The sequence below is a fragment of the Telopea speciosissima genome, chromosome 4 (assembly GCF_018873765.1).
Source record: "Telopea speciosissima isolate NSW1024214 ecotype Mountain lineage chromosome 4, Tspe_v1, whole genome shotgun sequence".
Taxonomy (NCBI): domain Eukaryota; kingdom Viridiplantae; phylum Streptophyta; class Magnoliopsida; order Proteales; family Proteaceae; genus Telopea; species Telopea speciosissima.
This window is the reverse complement of record NC_057919.1, coordinates 9503841-9526050: the sequence shown is the minus strand read 5'-3', so window position 1 is coordinate 9526050 and position 22210 is coordinate 9503841. Positions and strand designations below refer to the sequence as shown.

Here is a 22210-nt window from a genome sequence, read left to right as displayed (position 1 = left end):
GGCAAGGGTTAGGGGAATTTTTTTCTTGTCCTGTTCCTTGCCCGGTACTGTGATCCAGTTCCTCTCATAGGGAGGCGGAAATGACCACTTAACTTCCCTCGGGCAGGGGGTTAGGGAATTGTTATCGTCTACGGTTCCTGACTGGTGCGGTTCCTTAGTGTCTCTCACAAGAGGGGGTGGGACCCACCCGGGCATCTGATCGAACATTCTACCCGGATGGGGTCCACACTCCTCTTGTGAGAGGCACTAGGGAACCACACTGGTCAGGGAATCGTATAGGATAAAAATTTAGGGGTTAGGTGGTCATGTCTGCCTCCCTATGAGAGGAACTGGCTCACTGTACCAGACAGGAAACAAGAGACGATAATGATTATTTTCACCTCATGTGAGGCTTTGGAGGAATTGAAGAGGGTGGCGCATTGGAGGGGATAAGGATTCGTTGACGTGAGATTCATATTCATTTGTATTATCATTAATATAGAGATTAGCTTCCCAATATTTCATTAATTAAATCAGATAAATCCAAATCTACTAAAAAGCACACGTGTTAAGATCCACGTCGGCATGAGTGGATGGGATTGCCACCCTCCCCCTCTGCCCAGTGCCAGTGTGCATTGTTAATTGGTAGAGTGGTCACTAGCCAGTTTCACTTCTCATGCAATTCAAGTAACAGAGCTTAAAAATATAAATTTTTTTTTATAAAATATTTATTATTTTCCCTTTTCATGTTCTTTCCTTTCTTTCCTTCTTACTGCGACCTTTTCATTGTCTCTCTCTATCTCTCTCGTCGTCTTCTCTCTCTTCGGTGTCCCGTTCTCTATTTTCGATTTTAGTATCTATATAACCGTGAGCCATGAGTGGCCGTCGTAGGTTGGCGTTGTTTCTTCGTGTTTGGATATTCTGATCTCGAACAGAGAGAGAGAGAGAGAGAGAAAACTAGAGTTTCTGTTCGAGTTTATTCTGTTTAATTTCGTTTTGATTGGTTGGTTGTTGTTTCTTCGTTCTTTAATGGCGATGGACGATAACGAGAGTTGCAGTAGCAGAGTTGTGGAGTCATCACCAACGCATCCTCGTCAGCAGAGACAGAAGCTTGAGGTGTATAACGAGGTGCTTCGTCGACTTAAGGAATCTAATCACGAGGAGGCTAATCTTCCTGGCTTTGATGATGAGCTATGGTCTCATTTCAGTCGACTGCCGACGAGGTACCCTAACCCTAGATTTCTTCTGCTCCGTTCAGTTTCATTGCTTTTCTTTTTCTGGTTTTGTTGTGGTTTTTTCTTTTTCATTAACTGTTGTTTGTCATTATCTTTGTTTGATAAAGATATTTCATTGCAGTGTGTGGGAGATTGGCGTCTTAATATTTATATCTGGAATGTCCTTTTATAGCATTCTTTGCTTTGCTTGTTGTTTTGCTACTTTATTTATTTTTTAAAATTTTTTTATTTGGTTTCTTTTCCATTCGTTCAGGTCGTGTTCGTAATGCACTTTGATGTATTTCTTTTTCCGAATTAAATATGGTATTAGCTTCTCTCTCCTTGTCGTCTGCAATTTTCAGACTGAGAAATCGAGATGTTGAACAGAGCAAGTTTATTCTCTTATGCTTGTAATAATTCATCTGGTAGGCAATTGTTATTATGTTTTGTGTCTGGGATGGCTTACGCGGTGTTTTAGTATTATGATCGTTGCTGCTATGGTCTGGCTTGCTAAGGTTTTGAAAATTTTGTTGTTTTTTGTTTAATGTTTCTGTTTGTTTAATGACTGTTTTGAAGGATTTTGTTTGCTGCATTGTAGGTACGCACTGGATGTGAATGCTGAGAGGGCCGAAGATGTTCTCAAACACAAAAGACTACTGCAACTCGCGCATGACCCTGATAACAGACCAGCATTAGATGTGCGCCTTGTGCAGGTAGGAACATTTAATTTATTATTATTATTATTATTATTATTATTAAGCTATTTCATCAGTTATTTGGTGGCTGTTGAGGAATGGCCTATCTCAATTATGCTTCTAAGTACTGGTATCATATTGGAATATTGACCAATACGTATCGGTGTCTCTGTAGATCGATACTGATATGGTTGTATCTGCCACAAGTCGTCGATTTTTTGAATTTACACCTGATACTGCCTGATCCATATCGGTATTGGTTGAGACCGATGTGGACACAGATATTGATACCCATAGCCTTGATCTCAATGCTTGCCTTGTATTATGAATAAAGTGATCATCTAGTAGTACACTTGCATTTTAGTCCATTTTTATTATGACATGAAAACATGTCATGTTTATCTTTCAGTGGTGGCATATTTTTTTTAGACAGCTTCTGCGTGCAAATAGTATTTTTTTTTCTCAATATATAATTTTTCATTTGCTGAGAGAGAAATTTACTCCGAAATCTGGAACAAAGTTCTCCAATTACTTGAATTATTGCCACACCAATCTCTGTATTCATAATCTAAAAGGCTCATCATTCGTGGTTACATAAATGGGTTGCTAAGTGAGGTTGTCACTTTCTGTTGGCCATGGTTAGATCTTGATCATGAATTTTCCTCTTTAGCAGATGCTTAGGCTAATATCAACTAATGGAGTAAAGGAATTAGGGCAGAAGAGTGCAAATCATTAGTAATGAAGAAGAATAGTCAATGGGGCACACCAGATTTGCGGGACACACAAGTTCCAGCTCAGTCCCCAAATTGCCTTCTAGTCAAGCCTCCTGGTGGTTAAATCTACTAAGCACAGTCCTCCAAATTGCCCAAGAGACAGGGCAGTTGGGTTCATCTTAACTCTGATTGAAATCTGCTATCCTCTGGATTTGAGATGATACCTGCCTACCTAGAAATGTGGTCTTGGCTAAGAAATATCGTTGTCGCCTTGGTGCCTTGGACCCTTCATCTGCTGGACATTGACTTGGTGCCTGACATGCCTTGTTAAACAAATGTTTCTCTTTGCATTTCCTAAAAGTGATTCTTATTCATGCGTTTGAAGTTTACTCATTTGAATTTTTCTGAATGAGGAGATTTTTTTTTTTTGGCCAGTAGTTTCATTTTCTGTTGTATATCCACCAGTAGATGAGGTCAGTGCTTTGCATTGCTGATGTGGGTTGTGACTTGTGAGTCTGCAAACAGGTGATGGCAGGGTTCCAAGAAGATGATTCAAATCCAGCACTGTGATGTTGGATTATAGGGTGAAACCAAACCTAGTGAGTGATAATGTCAGAGAAATTTTTACTTATGCCAGGCATCACTCTGTAGCTTGTAGATCAATTTGATGTAGGTTGGCCTGTTAATGACTAACAGATCTGCAAATTAATCTGAGAATCCTTAATTGGGTCCTTGCAGTTGTGCTTGACATGGTGGATTTGCAGTGGAATCACTTGACACCAGAGGAGATCGCATTCATTATTTTCACTTTAGAAAAATCTATTCTATCATCTTCTCTCTCCTTGGTTTTTGTCTCCCCCTAGATTATAAACACCCTTTTATTTGGAACATTCTGTCTTAGATGGAGCTTAACCTAATTGGGTTTGGCTCTATTTAGTCGAATTGGCTTATATGCTGGCTTGTTTATTAGGCTGAACATAGGCTAAGGGGCTTTGAATGGATTGGGTGGACATGAGCTGATGGGAATAGCCCTTTGGATACATCATTGGTTTTTTTGGTCGCTATCATTTCTATAATTAGTTTGTTGACTTTGGTTTGATTCGATTTTTAGTTTTTTTTTTTTTTTTTTGGGGGGGGGCGCTGGTGGTGGTGGTCTGGAACTTATGTAAAATGCATTTTGTCAATCCCTTTCTTGTGAAGGTTATGCGTAATGGAAATTCAGTTGATTCCATCAACTCAAGCTCTTCAGGAAATGAAGGTGTTCAGAGTTCTTCCAATCAACACAAAAGACAGAGGTCAGTTTTCTTTTTTCTCTTTCTTTTACTATTCAGAGTATGTGATGCTTTATTTTTATGCATGTTCACTCTAAGATGCTTTTCTGTGGATGCAAATTCAATGTATTCATGAGGTCTTGCGTTCATTTCAGTTTTCATTTTCACTCATTTCTATTTGCTTTAGCTTTCATTGATTGTCTGTGCCCCTTTGGATTCTTCAGCATTCACCCTCCTCCTGCATTTGGCTCATCACCTAATCTAGAAGCCCTTGCACTTGAAGCAAGCAAATCACATGTTGAAGATGGTGATAAATCTGTACATGACAATCCACAACTCTCCCAGTAAGACAGCTGGAATTCGTCTCTTCTTAGTTAGCTTATCCATGGCCTCTCTCTCTCTCTCTCTCTGTGTCACTCACTCATTCACTCTCACATACACACACACACACACACACACACACACACACACACACACACACGCACACACACACACACACACATGTATGCTTATGCACGTTGTGGATCTCATGCATTGAATGAGTAATACAAGGAAATATCTCAATACTTGTTTTGGTTGCTATAGAACCGAAACAGTGAAATTGGTGCATTTGATGACTACTTCTTGATTTTGTTCAAGTAATCTTTCTAGTGCACATAATCTTCAGTGTTCAATATTCCCGGATAATTGTAGGTTAGAAAGATATAATGGCAAAGATTTTTTTGTCCAGCTGAGCTGTCTAATGATATGGTTGATTGCATGATGGAAAAATGTTTTTGATATGCTTGGTGATGAAAATAGATATGCCAATGCTAATGAATACATGTTTGAAGTTGGGAATCGACTTTGCACTTTGCACCACATCTCAGCTATTTTCTTAAATTCCTCATTGTTTAATTTTTTTGTTTGTCTGGGTAATCAATTTGATTGATAGTGTGTAAAAGGCCCAAGAACATTCCGCCCAAGAAAAGGTAATGAATATGATTAAATGTATATTACATTACAATATCCTGTTCCTTCTAATTCTTATTGTTGGTGTGTTCCCTGAAATAACATGAAACATTACAAAATCCTATTCCTTTTAATTATGTGTTCAAGCCTGAAACATGTTGGTTTCTACTACATATACTTAATTTTCCTAATCTTTCAAAATAAAAATAATGTTTTTTAAAGAAATTTTACAAAATTCATTAGTGTGCCAAGATATTTTTGCTGGTTATTGTAGCCTTTTAAAGAAAATAAAAAATAAAAAAATTGTTTGACGTATAGTATCATCCTACTCGTATTATAACATATATCATCGTTTTTTTTTCTTTTCTTTTGATAACCTTCCAAGATTTATTTACTACATCTTTCTTTTAGAGCCCAAGAAATTGATGTAGATCGACCAGCAGGTCCCTTGTCCAAATTCTGGGTTATTCAAACCCATTGATTGCTGCCCCAAAGAGAGGTATTGTTCAGCAGCATATAAGGGGATTTACTTCCAGAATTAAAGAAGAGATCAATCAGTTATTTAAGGAGATATTTTCTATCCTGTTTCCTATTATATCAAATAACTTATAGTTTTATTTGGAGATTGTCATTAGCTATCGACCAGCCTGTCATGAACGGTTTATGTTCTAGAATTGAACTGATAGTTTTCAGAATTGTCATTAGCTACTTCCAGAATTAAAGAGGAGATCGATCAGTTATTTAAGGAAATATTTTCTATCCTATTTCCTATTATATCAAGCAGTTTATAGTTTTATTTGGAGACTGTCATTAGCTATCGGCCAGCCTGTCATGAAGGGTTTATTTTCCAGAATTTAACAGATATTGTTCAGCTTTATTGGGAGGAGATTTTGTGATCAAGTGGACCCACAGCCTGCTAGCTAGCAAATACAAATTGAAGACTCAATTGCCAATATATATGGAGGACTCCTACAGCTGTTATAATTAGTTTTATTAGATAGGTTTCTATTGAAATTTGTTTCTGTGTTGGTTTTATTAGTGAAATTATTTGTAATCTGAAATTAGAAGGTTAGTTAGATTTAATTTCCTAGATGAATTAAGATTCTTATTGGGTTTTCTTTAAATATGTATTTGGAATAGCCATTAGCTGGGAACGATTGAGATAATGAATATTTGAAGTTTTCTTCATGAAGCTTTGCGATTCAGTGAGAGGTGAGATGCTTTGAGAGGGTGAGAGGTCTGGGAGAGAGTGAGAAGCTCAAGCCAAATCTATCCTTACTATCCTTGTTTGATTTCTGTGAAGTGCTACTGCTGATATCTTAGTGATCCTGCTGTGGAATTAGTTCCTAGTTGGGGACTGATTCTACATTAGAAATTGTAAATTATATCCCTAATAAAGGGAATTCCTCAGGGGAGGCCATGGATAGGAATACGTATTTTCCTAGTATTTGAATAGATTTCCAAGGCTGCGTACGGCCTACACCCTTTTTTTTGAATAGATTTCCAAGATTTTCTTGGTAAGGATAGAGAGGAAAATGAAAGATCCAAGCCTTGTCATTTTTCTGGGTCTAAAATTTTGAGGAAGAGATTTGTGTGTGTTGTTGGTTTCTTTTCTGGGGATAACTGTCTTGGCCTTTCTTAATTATCCTACCTTTTCCTTTTTCCTTTGAGGAATATTTGTTTTGGCTGCAGGGAATTTTTTTGGAGGGGAGGGGGTGGGGGGTTTGGTCCACTAAATTTCATGGATGTAAGAGGTATTAAAACATTTGGACGATTTTATGGATGCAATTAGGCAGGGAGTTCCATCTAGACTCAAATTGAGTGCAAGTGATATGCCCAAAGGGAGGGTGGCCCAGTAAGTTTCATGGATGTCAAAGGTATTAAAACATTTGGACGATTTTGTGGATGCAATTAGGAAGGGAGTTCCATCTAGACTCAAATTGAGTGCAAGCGATATGCTCAAAGGAGGGTGTTATACTGTTATGTTTATCACATTGCAGCCTGCTTCGATGTTGGGATTGGCAGATCAACCTTTGAAATACTGGACGTAAAGCTGATTACATGGTGTTGACCATGTGATGTTCTGTTACACTGAATTTGTTGATTGGTGGCCTCGGACCTTGAAGGTGACCTTCAGTGGTGTCCTTTTAGAATTGTGTGAAAGCTTGAAGCATGGTCATAAGAATTATTGAAGAGTATGACATGGCTATTACCATGATTGTGAAGGACACAAATTTAGAGCTGCATAAGTTGAGTTATCCAGCTGTGTAAAAATTATGTCTTTTTCTGCTTCTCAGTTAGATATATGATTTTCTTGTTTATTCTGTAGTATATCCTTGCTGTCTTATAGTCTGATTCTTTCATTTTGTTAAATCTTTGTTATTTTATTTTCTCCTTGTCTAGTCCTGATGAAAAATTTTCTCAGTGGTAATATTAATGATTGATTATAAGTTTATAATGTTCAACTTTGCCAGGTTTAAATTAAAGTTATAATTCTTGGAGTTTTTTTAAAAAAAAAAAATAGCGCACTCTTGTTTCTGCTGTTTTGTAGTCTGGAATTCATGGTTTTTGTATATTGGAATCATGTAGGCCTATGCATGAAGTCACTTTTTCAACCGATGATAAGCCAAAACTTCTTAGTCAGGTAATTCATTGGTTGATTTGGACAGTTTTTAAGATCTAGGATCATATAGTTTTGAAAAATATTATGCATGATAAGACACTATTAGATGTACAAATACTCTGTGCTATATTGGTATTATTGCAACTTAGGCTTGTTGGGAGCCAACCGAAGCTTAGCCTGGATGGTTTACTTGCCAGTCCATGGCCTCATGCAGGGAGTATTTTTTGTTACTAAGATCCAAAGGACAGAACGTTGGGGGGGGGGGGGGAGGCCCATGAGAAGCAAAGATATATCAATGGCACCCACCCTGATTATCCAAAAGGAGTGCATTTCCCAGCCTCCAACTTGGCCTATCAACTACCTGCGTAGCCAACAAATCTGCATTGTGGTTGGCTGTCCTCGGCTTCCAGCTGAATGCAGAATTCAGGAAGCAATGGATTTTATGCGCCTAAGTATATGAGCAAATCTCCAAGGCCCTTCATCATTGGACTGCATTCAAGCTATGATTATAGCTGAAACATGAAGGGATTTGATACTTTTACTTTTGACAGTAGTATACTAGTATGTTTCCAATGTTTATGATTTCTGTCTTTCCTCTCTCTCATTTCTTTTTGTATTTTCTTCTTTTTTATCTCTCTTCCTTCCCTGTGGAGGGCTCTTCATACACTCTTTTTGTTTCTTTTTCAAAATTTCCACTGTTCTTGGCGAAAGAAATTTGTTGAAATCAAACTCATGTGTAGAAATGTAAAAAACAAATACAAACCATATCTGTCAAAGGATTATCTTTGTTTCTGGCTGTAAGGGCTTCGGTGCAAATTCTCCCTCCTCCCATCTTTTTCTCTGTCAGGTTGGCTTGGTCTTGCGTTGTATTACTAATGGTCTTGGTTTCCTGGCCTGCTATACACCTGTAGAAGTTCTTTGTATTGTTGTATTTCCATGCTTCTGATTTGTGTTTGTCATAATTACATTAATTTTATAATTTCCAGTTGACATCATTACTTGCTGAGGTTGGACTGAACATCCAAGAGGCACATGCTTTTTCCACAGTAGATGGCTACTCCTTAGACGTCTTCGTTGTTGATGGCTGGCCATATGAGGTACTACCCCCTTTTCTCCATTTTATTATGAGATGAAAAGGATTTATTACTATTGAGAAAGCAAATGTGACATTTCTCCATGGTGTTATATCAATGATATGCTGCCTTTTGTGCTACTTTGGCCACATTATATTTGTTTCCTATGCCATGCCTTTTACTGCTATGTTTTTTTTTAACAGTATTTTCTCTCGAGTTATCAATTTGTGTATACTTTCATTGATATCATAGTTGACTAGTAACTATTGTCTACAACAACAACAACTCAGCCTTATCCTAATTAAATGGGGTCGGCTACATGGATCCTTACAAACAAAGTAGGGAAAACAGAGGTCCTCATAAAGTATAAGTAAAGTAAGAGGAATGAAGAATAGAAATTAAGAAATGAGATAAGAAAAGTGATAAATGCAAAATGAAAAATGAGAGTAGAGGAAAGCGGCAAGCCCAGGAAATCAGGAATATCTCAGCTACTTGGTGCCGACAATGTGGATCCTTGCCCTCCTATAAGCTATATCTGAGGTCATACTTGGCACAAGACCCAGACTCTGCATGTCATTCTTCACAACCTCACCTATGGTCATTTTAGGCCTGCCCCTAATTCTTTTAGCTCCCTCAATCGAAGTCAGGTCACTTAATGTAGTTCTAGATAGGGTAAAGCCCTACTAGAAGCTAATTAAACCAGGACCAATAACAAGGAATTAAGGGGCTATTGGTTCTTCTGTTTCAGTAGGACAAAATTGCAGTTTTAGGTCAAATCTAGGGCTTAGGTTAGGATAATGGAAGGGGGGGCTTAGGGGGTATGGCTAGGCAGGTTTATAGGACTCTAATAATGTAGGTATGATAGAGTTTTAAGTGTTTTGAAAATTCTGTAAAACTGGGCAGAAAGTCAGGATCGACTATGGGTTTTGGGGAAATTAATGAAGGATGAGGGGATTAGGGTTTTGATGGACAAATAGGGGCAGCAGCTTGGGTCGAATGTAGGGGGTGTTAAGGAGAGGCTGTGGTTTGAATTTGAAGTAATTCTAATGGTTAAATATGGTTGGGCAGCAAGATCTAGGGTTTAATGGAGTTAGGGTTTATGGGATTCAAACCAAAAATAAAGGGGATCGATTGGGGGAAAGAATTAGAGGGTTAGAAGAAGAAATTGGGTATCAAACTTACTGGAGATTCCACTGGCAGCAGCTTGAACAGATGTGAAGGATAGAACCACCTTCGAATTGAAGAAGATCCTCCCAGCCGTCACGGCGTAAGGAGTCAACCGGATTCCACCAGTCCCTTTCCACCTTGATAGAACCACAAGGATGCACACTCATAAAGAGCAACACTCAACAGAGTAGGGCAGCAGCAATGGCAGCAAAACAAAAGCTTTTTCATTAATCAAATTCGTATTCAATGCTGGCCTCCCTTACAAACTTATATAGAGGACTCAAAAATAGACTTAGACACTAAAAAGGAATGGCCTAACCCTATCCCTAACCTATTAGGTAACTTAATCTGACTAGGAAACCAGAATACTAAAGGAAATAGACTCAAAACATGGCTGGACTTGTAGAGTCCTAATCCAGCCCAACTTACATCACATGACCGCTTAAGTTGTCACATGACCACTTAACCAAGTCACATGATCACTTAAATTGAACCAATTGGATCCAACCAATTTGAACCGGTTCAATTAAAAAACATAAAAATAAACTAAGTATTGGGCTAATCCCGTATGCAACCTATATACCCCTAGTTTAGCCTCATTAAAGTGCCCTATTACATAGAAAACCCTTGGGAACAAAGGCCCAACATGTATATAACCCAACCCTAGGCCTATTTCTAAAGAAATAAGCCAATTTTTGTGATGAACCTGCATCATCACTCCTCCTTACCGGAGCGTCCCCAGGCCTCCTTTGCACATGGCCAAACCACCTCAGACGACATTCTTGGAGTTTGTCACTGATCGGGGCAACTCCCACATCGGCTCTAATACTTTTGTTCTTGACTTTATCCTTCCTAGTTTTGCCGCACATCCATCTTAGCATCCTCATCTCTGCAACACATAGCTTTGCTATGTGGATCTTCTTAACTGCCCAAATTCTGCCCTATACATCATAGCAGTTCGGACCACAGTCCTATAAAACTTTCTTTTAAGCTTTAAAGGAATGTGTTGGTCGCATAGTACTCCGGTCGCCCATCTCCACTTCATCCATCCCACTTTAATTCTTTGTGAAACATCATCATCTATATCACCTTCTTTGTGTATGATAGATCCTAGATATATGAAATAGTCACTTGGTGCTAACTCTCTCTCCTCAATTTTCACCATGTCATCATCCATCGTAGTCTGGCTAAAGTTACACATCATATACTCCGTCTTTGATCTACTAACCTTAAAGCCACTTGCTTCCAAGGTCAATCTACACATCTCTAGCTTAGCGTTAATCCCTGCTTTTGTCTCATCCACCAAAACGATATCATCGGCGAATAGCATACACCATGGTACCATGTCTTGGATGTTCTTGGTTAATTTATCCATGATAAGCGCAAACAGATAAGGGCTTAGGGTTGATCCTTGATTTAACCCAACCTTAATTGAGAATTCCTTGCCCTGGCCTTCCACGGATCTCACACGAGTCACCACATTCTCATACATATCTTTAATTACATCTATATGTTTTTACTCGACAACCCTCTCTTTGCAAGAGCATGCCGGATTAGATCTTTAGGGACTCTACTACACTGCTTTATATTGTATTACGTGGACTGTTGGAATGGTTCATTTGGTTTTGGATATGGGCGACACTCTAACATGTTAGAAAGACTTTTTCCTTGATTCCAATGAGTAGGGCTGGTGATGGTTCTGTTATTGGTTGTGTATGGCATTTTCTCCATGGGTAAAGACAACCTGAAATGTGCCCAATTATCTTAAATGATTGATGTGCCAGACCAAACTAGGAGAAACAGTGGGTGAGCTTGTGAGTCATGCCAGAACTCTTCTCTACTTGTTGTATGGATTACAGAACATCTGGTGCTGTGTAGGTTGAGTTGTAGGGGCACCAGACAATAACATTCCTCTAGTTACAGATTCATGCTTAGTAGGGCATTTGCGTTATAGATATACTTGTGACATATGTATGTACTAAATTGTTCTTAAATTTGGAAGTTGTCTTTTTTTTTCTCCTTTTTCTGTCCCCTTCCTTGTTCTTGTAGATTATAAATTTGCTTACAACTTACCCCTTCTTCACCCGAAAGGAAAATGAAGAAGGAAGATTTGAATTCACACACCCACTCACCCATCCGCACACATTCGTACACATAGGCAATATACTTGATTAGCAAAAGTTTTAAGACCATATCGAAAGTTTAGCAGGATGTGACAATAGACAAATCCTATATACCAGCACCTATAAGAGGAAGAGGTTGAAGAAGAAGAAGGAAGAAGAGCAGTGAACACGATGGAGAAGAGAGAGGGTGAGCCAGAACCACGATTGGAATTGAATGTTGTTTATCGTGGTCAAGTCCCTTATATTATATCAAGTAATCAACTCTTAGTAGGACACCTACTAAGGGTCAAAGTCTAATTACAATAGAGGGGAATAACTAAAAGTAAATAACAAACTAATTACACATTTACAACTCAACATTATCCCACGTTATACTTTTAACATTCCCTCTCAAGCTTGAGTATATATGTCTCTCATACCCAACTATGGTACGACCACTAATAAACACAGGCCTGGACAACGCCTTAGTGAACATATGGCCAAGTTGATCGCCTGAGTTGGCAAACGGAGTAGAAATCAGCTTTTGCATAACCGCATTCCTCACAAATCGACAGTCAACCTTAATATACTTAGTCCTCTCATGGAAAATCGAATTACTGGCAATATAAATTGGCACTTGATTATGACAATACATCTTCATAGGTTTAGCAACTGAGAACCTCAACTCCTGAAGGAGAGATTTTAGCCACATCATTTCAGCTGATGTATGTGCCATAGCTCTATATTCAGCCTTTGCACTCGATTGAGCCATTGTAGTCTGTTTCTTACTCCTCTAGGTAACAATATTTCCACCAACAAACGTATAGTACCCAATAGAACATCTATGGTCACCATCAACGCCAGCCCAGTCAACATTAGAGTATCCTATAATATCAACGTGAACATGACCTAGATAAACAAGACATTTCCTGGGAGCACCTTTAAGATACCTCAAAATGTGACAAGCAACATCTGGTGAGTTTGTTTAGGAGTTTCCATGAACTGACTAATAACATCCACAACAAATGAAAAATTAGGTTGAGTGACAGTTGGATAAATAAATTTTCCAACATTTTGCATGTACTAATGTTTTATCCTCAAATTCTTTGTCATGACACACTCCAAACTTCAGATGAGGATCCATAAGAGTATCCACAGGCTTAGAGCCCAACATCCTAGTCTCAGATGGATGATCAAGTACATACTTCCTTTTAGACAGACTAACACCTTTTGGTACTACAAACAACTTCAATACCCAAGTAATATCTGGGCATTCCTAAGTCTGTCATCTGAAAGTGTTGATGTAAATAAGCCCTGACATCTTCAATCCTAGAAGAGTCGTTGCCAAAAAATAATAATGTCGTCCACATGTACAACCAGAATGACCACCTTGGACCCACGCTGGCGAACAAATATAAAATGATCAGAGAAGCATAATGTAAAGCCATAACCACTAATAACCTTGCTGAATTTGTCAAACCAAGTACAAGGGGACTGTTTCAACCCATAAATAGCCTTATGAAGGTGGTGAACAATCGATGCATTCTCCCCATCAGCAATATACCTAGGAGATTCTTCCATATACACCTCCTCAAGATCACCATAAAGAAAAGAATTTTTGATATCAAGTTGAAACATGAGCCAGTCAAGATTAACAACTAATGATATAAGGACACTGACAGATTTAAGACGAGCCACTGGAGAAAAGGTCTCAAAGTAATCAACTCTATAGGTTTGAGTATAACCTTTTACAACCAAGCAATTTTTAAGGTACTCAACAGAACCATCTTGAAGATACTTGATAGTGTATACCCAACAACACCGCACAAGCTCCTTTCTTCGGGGTAAGTCAGTAAGGGACCATGTCTGTTGATCTAACAAGGTATCCATCTTGACATCCATATCATACTTCCAACCAGTATGGGACAAAGCGTCTTGGTACTTAGTAGGCACAACCTCAATCAAGGTTTAAAGTATCGGTATCGGGTATCATATCGGTCGGGTGATTTTAAGAGACGTATCGTATCGTTTCGGAGATACGTATCGAACAATACAAATACGCATAGAAATGGTCAAGATACACATGGAAATACACTTTTGGAACAAAAAACAATATAAATAAGCAATATATAATAAGTGTCATGCATAAAACCTAAAATGGAGAATAATGTATGACCAAACAAGTTCATTAAATTGAAATTGTTATAAAAGATGAAGTTTCTCATATGTTGTAATCGTCTATAGCTATGAAGAGTATTGGATAATGCAAAGGATGATGTTGTAGCACTCCTTGATTCATTTTTGAGTTTAAAAGTGTGAAAAACCAAGATTAAATGCAAGATTTTAGACTCTTGGTTGAGAGTTTTCCTTCATTTTTTCGTTAGATTAGGAATTGTATAGAGTCTGTGAGTGAAAATGGCTTTTTTATGGAATGTATCGGTATGTATCGAGCCGTATCGGCCGATACGTATTAAACCACCCACTGAACCCTTTACTGGACGTATCGATGGTATCGATATGTATCGGTCGTATCGTATCGTATCGGCCCGTATCGGTCGATACATTTCGATACAATTCGAGACAGTTCATTTAAAAAAAAAGGAGACGTATTGACATGTATCGTATCGGTATCGACTGATACCGATAAGTATCGGTCCGTATCGTATCGTATCGTATCGGTCGATACTTTAAACCATGACCTCAATAGATAAAAACAAAGAAAAGTTGCGAAGTAAAGGTGGAAGATGAGAAACAATAACAAATTTAGAAATAGGATAAGAAATATTAGACTTTTGAGTAAGAGTTCGAATACCTTTACGAAGGGCGACTGACAAGTCTGTGGAGGTAGGATATCTAGGAAAGGTTCAGATGAAGTAGAGCATGTTACAGAGGATTAGTCGGAACTATTGAAGTCGACTTGGAATGACTCCTGTATACCTGCAATTACTTAGGTGGGGAAGTAGTAGTTGTAGTAGTAGTAGTAGTTTTGGAGTCTGTAAGAGGAATGGATACAGGAATAGGTAGAGGATCAAGAAGGTATCCATCTTATAACTCTCAGAAGAAAAATATGGTGTAGTTTAAAAAAATGTAACATCAACACTAGGGGTGTCAATTCCAGGCCACATCGGTAGGCCCAATTGAGCTTGACTGGGGAAACAAAAAATCGGCCCGGCTCGTTTATTAAACGTCTCGGGCTCAAGCCTGACCCGACTAACATTTAGCCATTCCTGGTGCAAGGGTGCTACCCAACGGGTGCCCAATCGGACCAACCGATTACTAGCCCAACTCAGCCGACATGTTTAAAGCTCGTTTAGAGCCCGTTTACTCAGCCTAGCACTTTTAAAGCCCATTTAGAGATAAATATCTCATTAGCCTGTTTAAAGCCCGTCTAAGGCCGGTTTAGCCCGATTATTGGTAGATCAAGCAAAGATTGGTAGCCGACAAACCGTTTATAAATGGGACCATGCCGAGCCTATTGGGAAGATTGATTAGGCCCAACTGAAACCGGTCCGGTCCGACTGATTGACACCTCTAATCAACACTAACAAAATTATGACGCGTAATAGGATCATAACACCAATGGCCTTTTTGTGTGCAAGCATACTTGAGGAACACACTTGGTGGCACACGAAGATAATTCGTTAAGACCAAGCGAAGGTTGTGAATAAAGCATGTATAACCAAACACCCATGGTGGTAAACCAAACAAAGATGATTTGGAAAAAAAAACACAGAAGGGAGATAGGTTGTCAATGACAGCAGCAGATGGCATGCGATTAATCAAATAGCAAGCAGTTAAAACATCACTCCAATAGAACTTGGGAAGATGCATATAAAACATAAGAGATAAAGCAACTTCCAGCAAATGCTGGTTTTTACCTTTAGCCACACCATTCTGCTGAGCAGTATGTGTACAACTAGTTTAATGTATCATCCCATGATCAAAACAAATTCAGATATTTTACGTTGAGTATAGTCGAAAGCATAGCCAGAGTGGAAAGCCTTAATGGATACACAAAATTGAGTCTTTATGGCATTGTACAAACAAATTCTAATTGATCCTTTAACAGATATAACCAAGTCATAACAGTGATCATCAACAAAGGTAACAGAAGTATAAAAAACCAAACTGACTCTTAACACGACATAAAACACAAATCAGAATGAATTAAAGAAAATAAAGAGGAACTCCGAGACACATCACGAGAAGGGAACGAGGTATAGTGATGCTTTTCAAGCTCACATGCCTCGCATTCAAGTCAAAAGATATGCTTGCAACTGGGAACTATACATTGGAGTTTGGAAAGAGAAAGATGTCCCAATTAGTATGCCACTAAAGAGGGGAAGACACACTAGAAGCAAAGGTGGGAAAGACGCCGTCGAAGTAATATAAACCATCCTTCTCATGCCCTCCACCAATCGTCTTCATTGTCTGGAGATCCTGAAAAGCACAAGAAGTAGGATAATATGTGACTGAATAGTTGATACATTTAGTCTATTGACTACTAGAGATAATATTTAAGGGTATTTTGGGAACATAAAGGACAAATTTCAATATAGGAAGAGAAGATAAAGAAATACAATCCAAAGCGGTTTTGACCACAAATCCCATAGCCCGGCCGCCCTCATGAAAATTGACCTTCATAAGGCTTTTGATTCCATTCGCTGGGACTTCATCTGTGATGTGCTTGCCCAAATGGGCTTCCCTCCTGCCTTTGTCCGTTGGATCTATGCCTGCATCTCCTCCCCTTCTTACTCTGTTCTTGTCAACGGCTTCCCTGCTGGCTTCTTCCACTCCAAAGTGGGCATCCGGTAAGGCTGCCCCTTATGCCCCTTCCTTTTCTCCCTGGCTCTGGAAGTCCTCTCTAGAAGCCTTCAGTCCAAAACCGATCTTCATCTCATCTCCCCTATCCCCAAGTGTAAGCAGATAAATCTCACCCATCTGGCCTTCGTAGATGATCTAATGATCTTCTCTAAGGCCAACCCTTCCTCTATCTCTGCCATCATGGACTCTCTCCACCTTTTCGAATCCCTTTCTGGCCTTCGCATCAATCTCCTCAAATCCAAAATCTTCCTCACTGGCATCCCTAACCTGGCCAAAGACGCTCTTCTGCGCCTGACAGGGTTCTCCATTGACTCCCTCCCTGTTATCTATCTCAGTCTTCCCCTCATTCTTGCCAGATTGTCCAGTCATCACTGTGCTCCCATGCTTGACAATATTCGTAAGAGACTCCAGCTTTGGAAAGGCAAACTCCTTTCCTATGCGGGCAGATTGGAATGTGTCAAGTCTGTCCTCCAAGCCTCTTACATCTATTGGACTGGCATCTTCGGTATCCCCAAAGCCATCATCAAGGCTATGGAGCGTCTCTTCTGTGCTTTTCTTTGGAAAGGGTCCAATTCCTCCAAATTCCTTCATCCCTCTAGCTGGAAGTCTATTTGCCTCCCCAAATCTGAAGGAGGTCTGGGAATCCGCCGCATCTGTGACTCCAACACAGCGGGTATCCTCAAGCTGCTCTGGAAAATCTCTTCCCGCCAGGATTCCATTTGGGTCAATTGGGTCTACTCCCATCTTCTCAAATCTGACTCCATTTGGACTGTTAAGATCCCCTCGGATTGCTCTTGGAGCTGGCGCAAAATCCTCCTGCTCAGGCTTCTTGCCCTCCGTGGCACCTTTGCCTACATTGCTGATGGATCTTCCATTTCTCTCTGGCTTGATCTTTGGCATCCTCTTGGAGTTCTTTATAACCATCTTGGCCTTAGGGCGATCTATTCTTCAGGTCTCCCTAAAGATTCCCCCCTCTCCAGCATCATCGTTTCTGGGTCTTGGGTTCCCCCCCCTTCCCTTAATCCCCACACCATGTCTCTGTTCTGGCAATCCCTCCCCCCCTCTTCCCCCTCCCTTGCTGATAGGATCATCTGGCTCCCTTCCCCCAAGGGATCCTTCTCTACCTCTTCTGCTTGGAACCTTGTCTGTGAGCCCAGCCCCACTGTTCCCTGGCACAAACTAACCTGGTTCCAAGGGCCACATCCCTCGCCATAGCTTTATTGCCTGGAGATCCCTTAGACTTTGTCTCCCTACCCAAGCCTTCCTCATGCATCGTAACATCCCTGTTTCCCCTTCTTGCGCCCTTTGTTGGAATGGTCACGAGGACATAGCCCACCTTTTTTTTGCCTGCCCCTTCTCCTCCACCATCTGGAAAAAAGCCCTCTCCCTCATCTGGCACCGAAGTAGAAGATCCTTGGACTTTGATCGAGAATGGCGCTGGTTGGGCAAACCTTTCTCAGGTACCTCAGTCTGTGACTCCATAGATAAGCTGGTCTTCTGTGCTGCTATCTACCACATCTGGATGGAGCGGAACCTTAGGAGATGGACTTCCAACTCCCGATCCTTTGATCAGATTTGGAAGGCCAGCTCCTTTGACGTCTCTTCCAAAATCAATTGCGGCCGCATCCGTCATATTTTGGATTCCCTAAGGAACAGGCATATTGTTGTCTCCTGGGGTCTTGATTTGTCTATTTTGAGGCCTCCCTCCTCTGCGTAGGCTGGGCTCCCCCCCCCCCCTTCTTTCCGCCTTGCCCCCCCTGGGGTATGGTAATATATTTATTCATCCAAAAAAAATACAATCCAAAGCAGATACCTGAGTAGACAAGCCATTAGCAAGTATGAATCTAGAAGGGTGATTAATCTTTTTGAAGTGAAGAGAATACATGGGACTTACCAGTCATAGGAGAGGTGGCACTAGAGTCAATGACCCATGATGTGGAAGAAGAGGAGGCTAGAAGTGTGCCAGTACCTGAATGAGCGATGGTAGCAGTGGATATAAAGGTAGATGGCTCAATCTGTTGAATTACTTGAATACGCTTTAAGTAATTGATTGAGTTCATCGTGCAACAGAGAAACAAATTGACTACCTCTAGAATTTGAAATCTGATTGATGTCGGAGGGATGATGCCGCAATTGAATTCTGATGAGATGTATTAGTAGTAGCAGACAGTTGTTGAGGTCACTCAGGTTTCCCATGCTTCCCCGAACATGTATCAACTGTGTGATTCATCTTACCACAGTGAGTACAATGATGCATTCTTGATGTGGTGGCTGACCTCTGCCTCGACCACTACCATGGCCTCGGCCTCCCTATGAACCGTGAACCTGATGAAGGGAAAGCATAAGGGCTTATTGCGGCACATAATAATCTTCAAATAGATGAGAAAAGTGAGGTAGATCCATCTTCCATGGTGCTCCAAGTTGGGAAAAAATTGGCAATATATATTTAGAAGAAACCTCAGTTGATTTTTATGTTGTTTCAAACTAAGGTTCCATATGGCAGCATAGGTTGCTGCAAACCAGAAAGGAAAAGCCTCAAGGGACTTTCAGAACGGAAAAAAAGGTTAGGAGCTTGTTAACAAAGCTTTGATACCATGTGACAACAAACAAAACCTGTAAACCAGCACTTATAAGAGAAAGAGGAAGAGGAACGAAGAAGAGAGAAGAGCAGTGAACACGATGGAGAAGGGAGAGGGTGAGCTAGAACCACGATAGGAATTGAATGTAGTCTATTGTGGTCTAAGTCTAGTTACAATAGAGGAGAATAACTAAAAGGAAATAACAAACTAATTACAACTCAACGTTATCCCATGGTATACTTTAACACAGGAAAAGCTAGACTTGGGAAGATGTCTGTGTAAATGGGAAAAAGAAGAAAATAGAGGCAACTTAGAAATGTGTCCCTAGAATGAATCCAAACAACTCTAATCACCTTAACTCTACGTAGGCATTTTCCCAACTAAACGGGTTTGACTACATGGATCCTTGTTTAGCCCTTCAACTCCGTTTAGCTCCAGAGTTTAATCTGTGGAATGTTTTGATTTCGTATATTCTTAATAATTTATCTATTAAGATATATTCAGAATTGTACTTGGTTATGAATCTTATTTTGGTTTGTTATACTTTTGCTGAATTAATGTTCTGTTTCAGTTTATTTGCTTAGATTGTTACCAGGGGTGGTTAGGGAAGAAGGGAAAATCTGAGAAGAAACTCAGAGTTGCAGGGGGAAGAGGGGTCACACATGCACAATCATGCTTCACTCGCACCTTGAGCACAATCCAATCAATTTTCTAATTAGTTCTGTCCATCTCATTGGATTCATGCAAGTATATGAAGAGAAAAACAAAGAATCTTAATTAGACTCTAAAACTGAAATATAATCGAACTCTACCACTACCTAGCCTATTCAAAGTAAAACAAAAGAGTATAAGATAAATCCAAATAAATAAATAAATAAACTACTAATATTCTACAGGACCAAGACCCAAGATTGGACTCGGTTCTCGATCTGGATTCTCAAACAGGTGCAAGCCGGTCCAAGGAAGTGCTCCCACATCAGTTACAACTTTGATTTGAAGTTGATGTCATCTGGGAACTTTATTATGTTATACTGTTAAGGGTAATTTATATGTGAGCATGTTAGTACTATTATCTAAACTTTTTGAGTTTTTCTTCCTCCATTTGTTTGACTGTAAATTTCTGATCTTACATTTTTGTTTGAATTTTAGGAAACTGAGCAGCTTAGACATGCGCTGGAAAAAGAGATTTTAAAGATCAAGGTAACTGTTCTTGTTTTTTTTTTTTACATGTTTCTCTTTGGTTACAATCACATATTGAACAAATTCTGCATGGAATGTCCGGCTATGATGATTGTTGTTCAATTTCATGTTTCTTCCTAATATATTTTTAGTTAGAGTTTTCTCTACCGAATTTTGATCTGTTATTTCGGTTTCTTTAGTTTCAAACTTTTGAATCTTTTTAGTTCTGAAATGTCGAATTCATGTTTAAACAGAACTTAGTTATGTATTTTCTGCATTCTGCTGAAATATGGATGTTTTTGTTGTTGCGGAAGACTAAGTTGGGGATAAAATGTGTAGGGAAGTTTGAAAGGTTTCCTAGTGAACAGTGAAGTACAAGGTGTTTTAACGGCATGGGGTTGACTAGTTTTGTTTTTTTTTTTTCATTTTGCTCATACATCTGTCTTTACAACTTTAAAACTCCATCAATGTGTGTTCTAGTTGATGTGTGATCAACTCTTCTTGCATGGTGCAGCCTCTGTTGGAGCCCTCTACCCTTCTAGGGTTCAACAAGAGGCACAATGGAGAGGGAGGTTGCTGGCGGACTCTCAAACCTTTCTCTGATACCAAGTTCAAAGCGATAAAAGTGAACAAAAGGAAGTAAGAAGAAGAGAAGAGAGTGCGTGAGCATGTATAATTACATCAATACCCCCTCATACTAACATAAGATATGAGTACCTAGGGAGGTAAAAAGGTAAAAATGCATGTTATAACAAAGTACCCTTAATACCCTTATTATATGAACTCTAACACTACTGACCTGTAGAATCCAAATCTTTGAGTCTTAAATACCTTGAGTAAATCCTCTAGCTTTGTCAATTGGAATAGTAAGTCACTGAGGAATTTCAAGAGAAATTAGTATGTATATTAAAAGATAGAAATCTTAAAGTTTCGATAGGTTCCGAGACAAAACCAAGGTCAAAACCGAATGTATGTTTAATCCTCTTGGTGTACAACAAGAGGATCAAAAAGTCATTGTGTTGTATATTTACATTTCCAGTGATATTTAGTCAGTATTTATAATAGGGCTAGTGTACAGCAGGCTACAACAGTCAGGATATACTAGAAAACTTGGGTCCGAACCACAAGTAAGACTTTGGGTGAATTTCTTGTGAAACTAATTCATGGAATAGGTGTAAAATGGTAAAAATAGGCAGCACAAAAAAAGGGTCAAAAACCCATTTTCTGGGCCTTGAAACCTAGGTTTCGATTTTGGCCCAAAAAATTCTGAGGTTTCAACCAGGTTTTGGTTCTAAACCTGGGAAGTTTTGGTTTCGTCCATGTTGAAACCTGAAACCTGGAACCTTGATAGAAAGTACTAAGTAGATGAATTACTTTTCAACTACAGTTTAGTGCAGCAATGCCTTTAACTAAAACCTCAAGGGCAGAAGAAGAGTGAGCAGAATGAAAATCTCAATGGACTCTAGTTTAACTTCAATTTGCAAATACATTCAGTCCCATACTATTTTTAACTTCCTATGCTGAAAAGTCTTCAAATTCTTCATCTTTTCTTCACCCATGAGCTCTTAGATCTTTCTACAGCTCTCTTAACCATTCCAAATTGTAGTTTAAATTCTCTTTTGAATGATATGACCAGGATTCTGCTGTTTCTTTTTTATTTTTTTTGGCTCCTCTTCAATGGTGACATACTTCAGTTCTGCACTGGATGATGAAGTAGGACTGACACTTGTGGATCAGAGTTGTTCCTTTAGCATACCTTCTGCCAACTTCAGATCATATACCTGTCTCACTTTCATGTGGAAGTGGATCCCTGGGCTCCTATCCAATTTGAACTCAAAAA

The 22210-nt window shown here is 39.4% G+C and overlaps 1 protein-coding gene and 1 long non-coding RNA gene across 2 annotated transcripts in view; one reads left to right on the top strand and one right to left on the bottom strand.

The window, feature by feature from the left end:
• The first annotated feature begins 880 nt into the window (after positions 1–880).
• LOC122660061 (serine/threonine-protein kinase STY46-like) overlaps positions 881–22210 on the top strand; it is a 28996-nt gene continuing 7666 nt past the window's right edge. The window contains exons 1-7 of the mRNA XM_043855234.1: positions 881–1202; positions 1792–1906; positions 3802–3896; positions 4097–4216; positions 7413–7467; positions 8433–8543; positions 20341–20391. Coding sequence (XP_043711169.1) covers positions 1009–1202; positions 1792–1906; positions 3802–3896; positions 4097–4216; positions 7413–7467; positions 8433–8543; positions 20341–20391 — 741 coding nt within the window. The 5' untranslated portion in view covers positions 881–1008. The remainder of the gene's footprint in view (positions 1203–1791; positions 1907–3801; positions 3897–4096; positions 4217–7412; positions 7468–8432; positions 8544–20340; positions 20392–22210) is intronic.
• On the bottom strand, positions 3070–21671 carry LOC122660062. The gene is made up of 3 exons (XR_006332607.1): positions 21457–21671; positions 20823–20829; positions 3070–3081 (listed from the first exon to the last, which is right to left on the bottom strand). It is a non-coding gene; the product is annotated as an uncharacterized LOC122660062 (long non-coding RNA).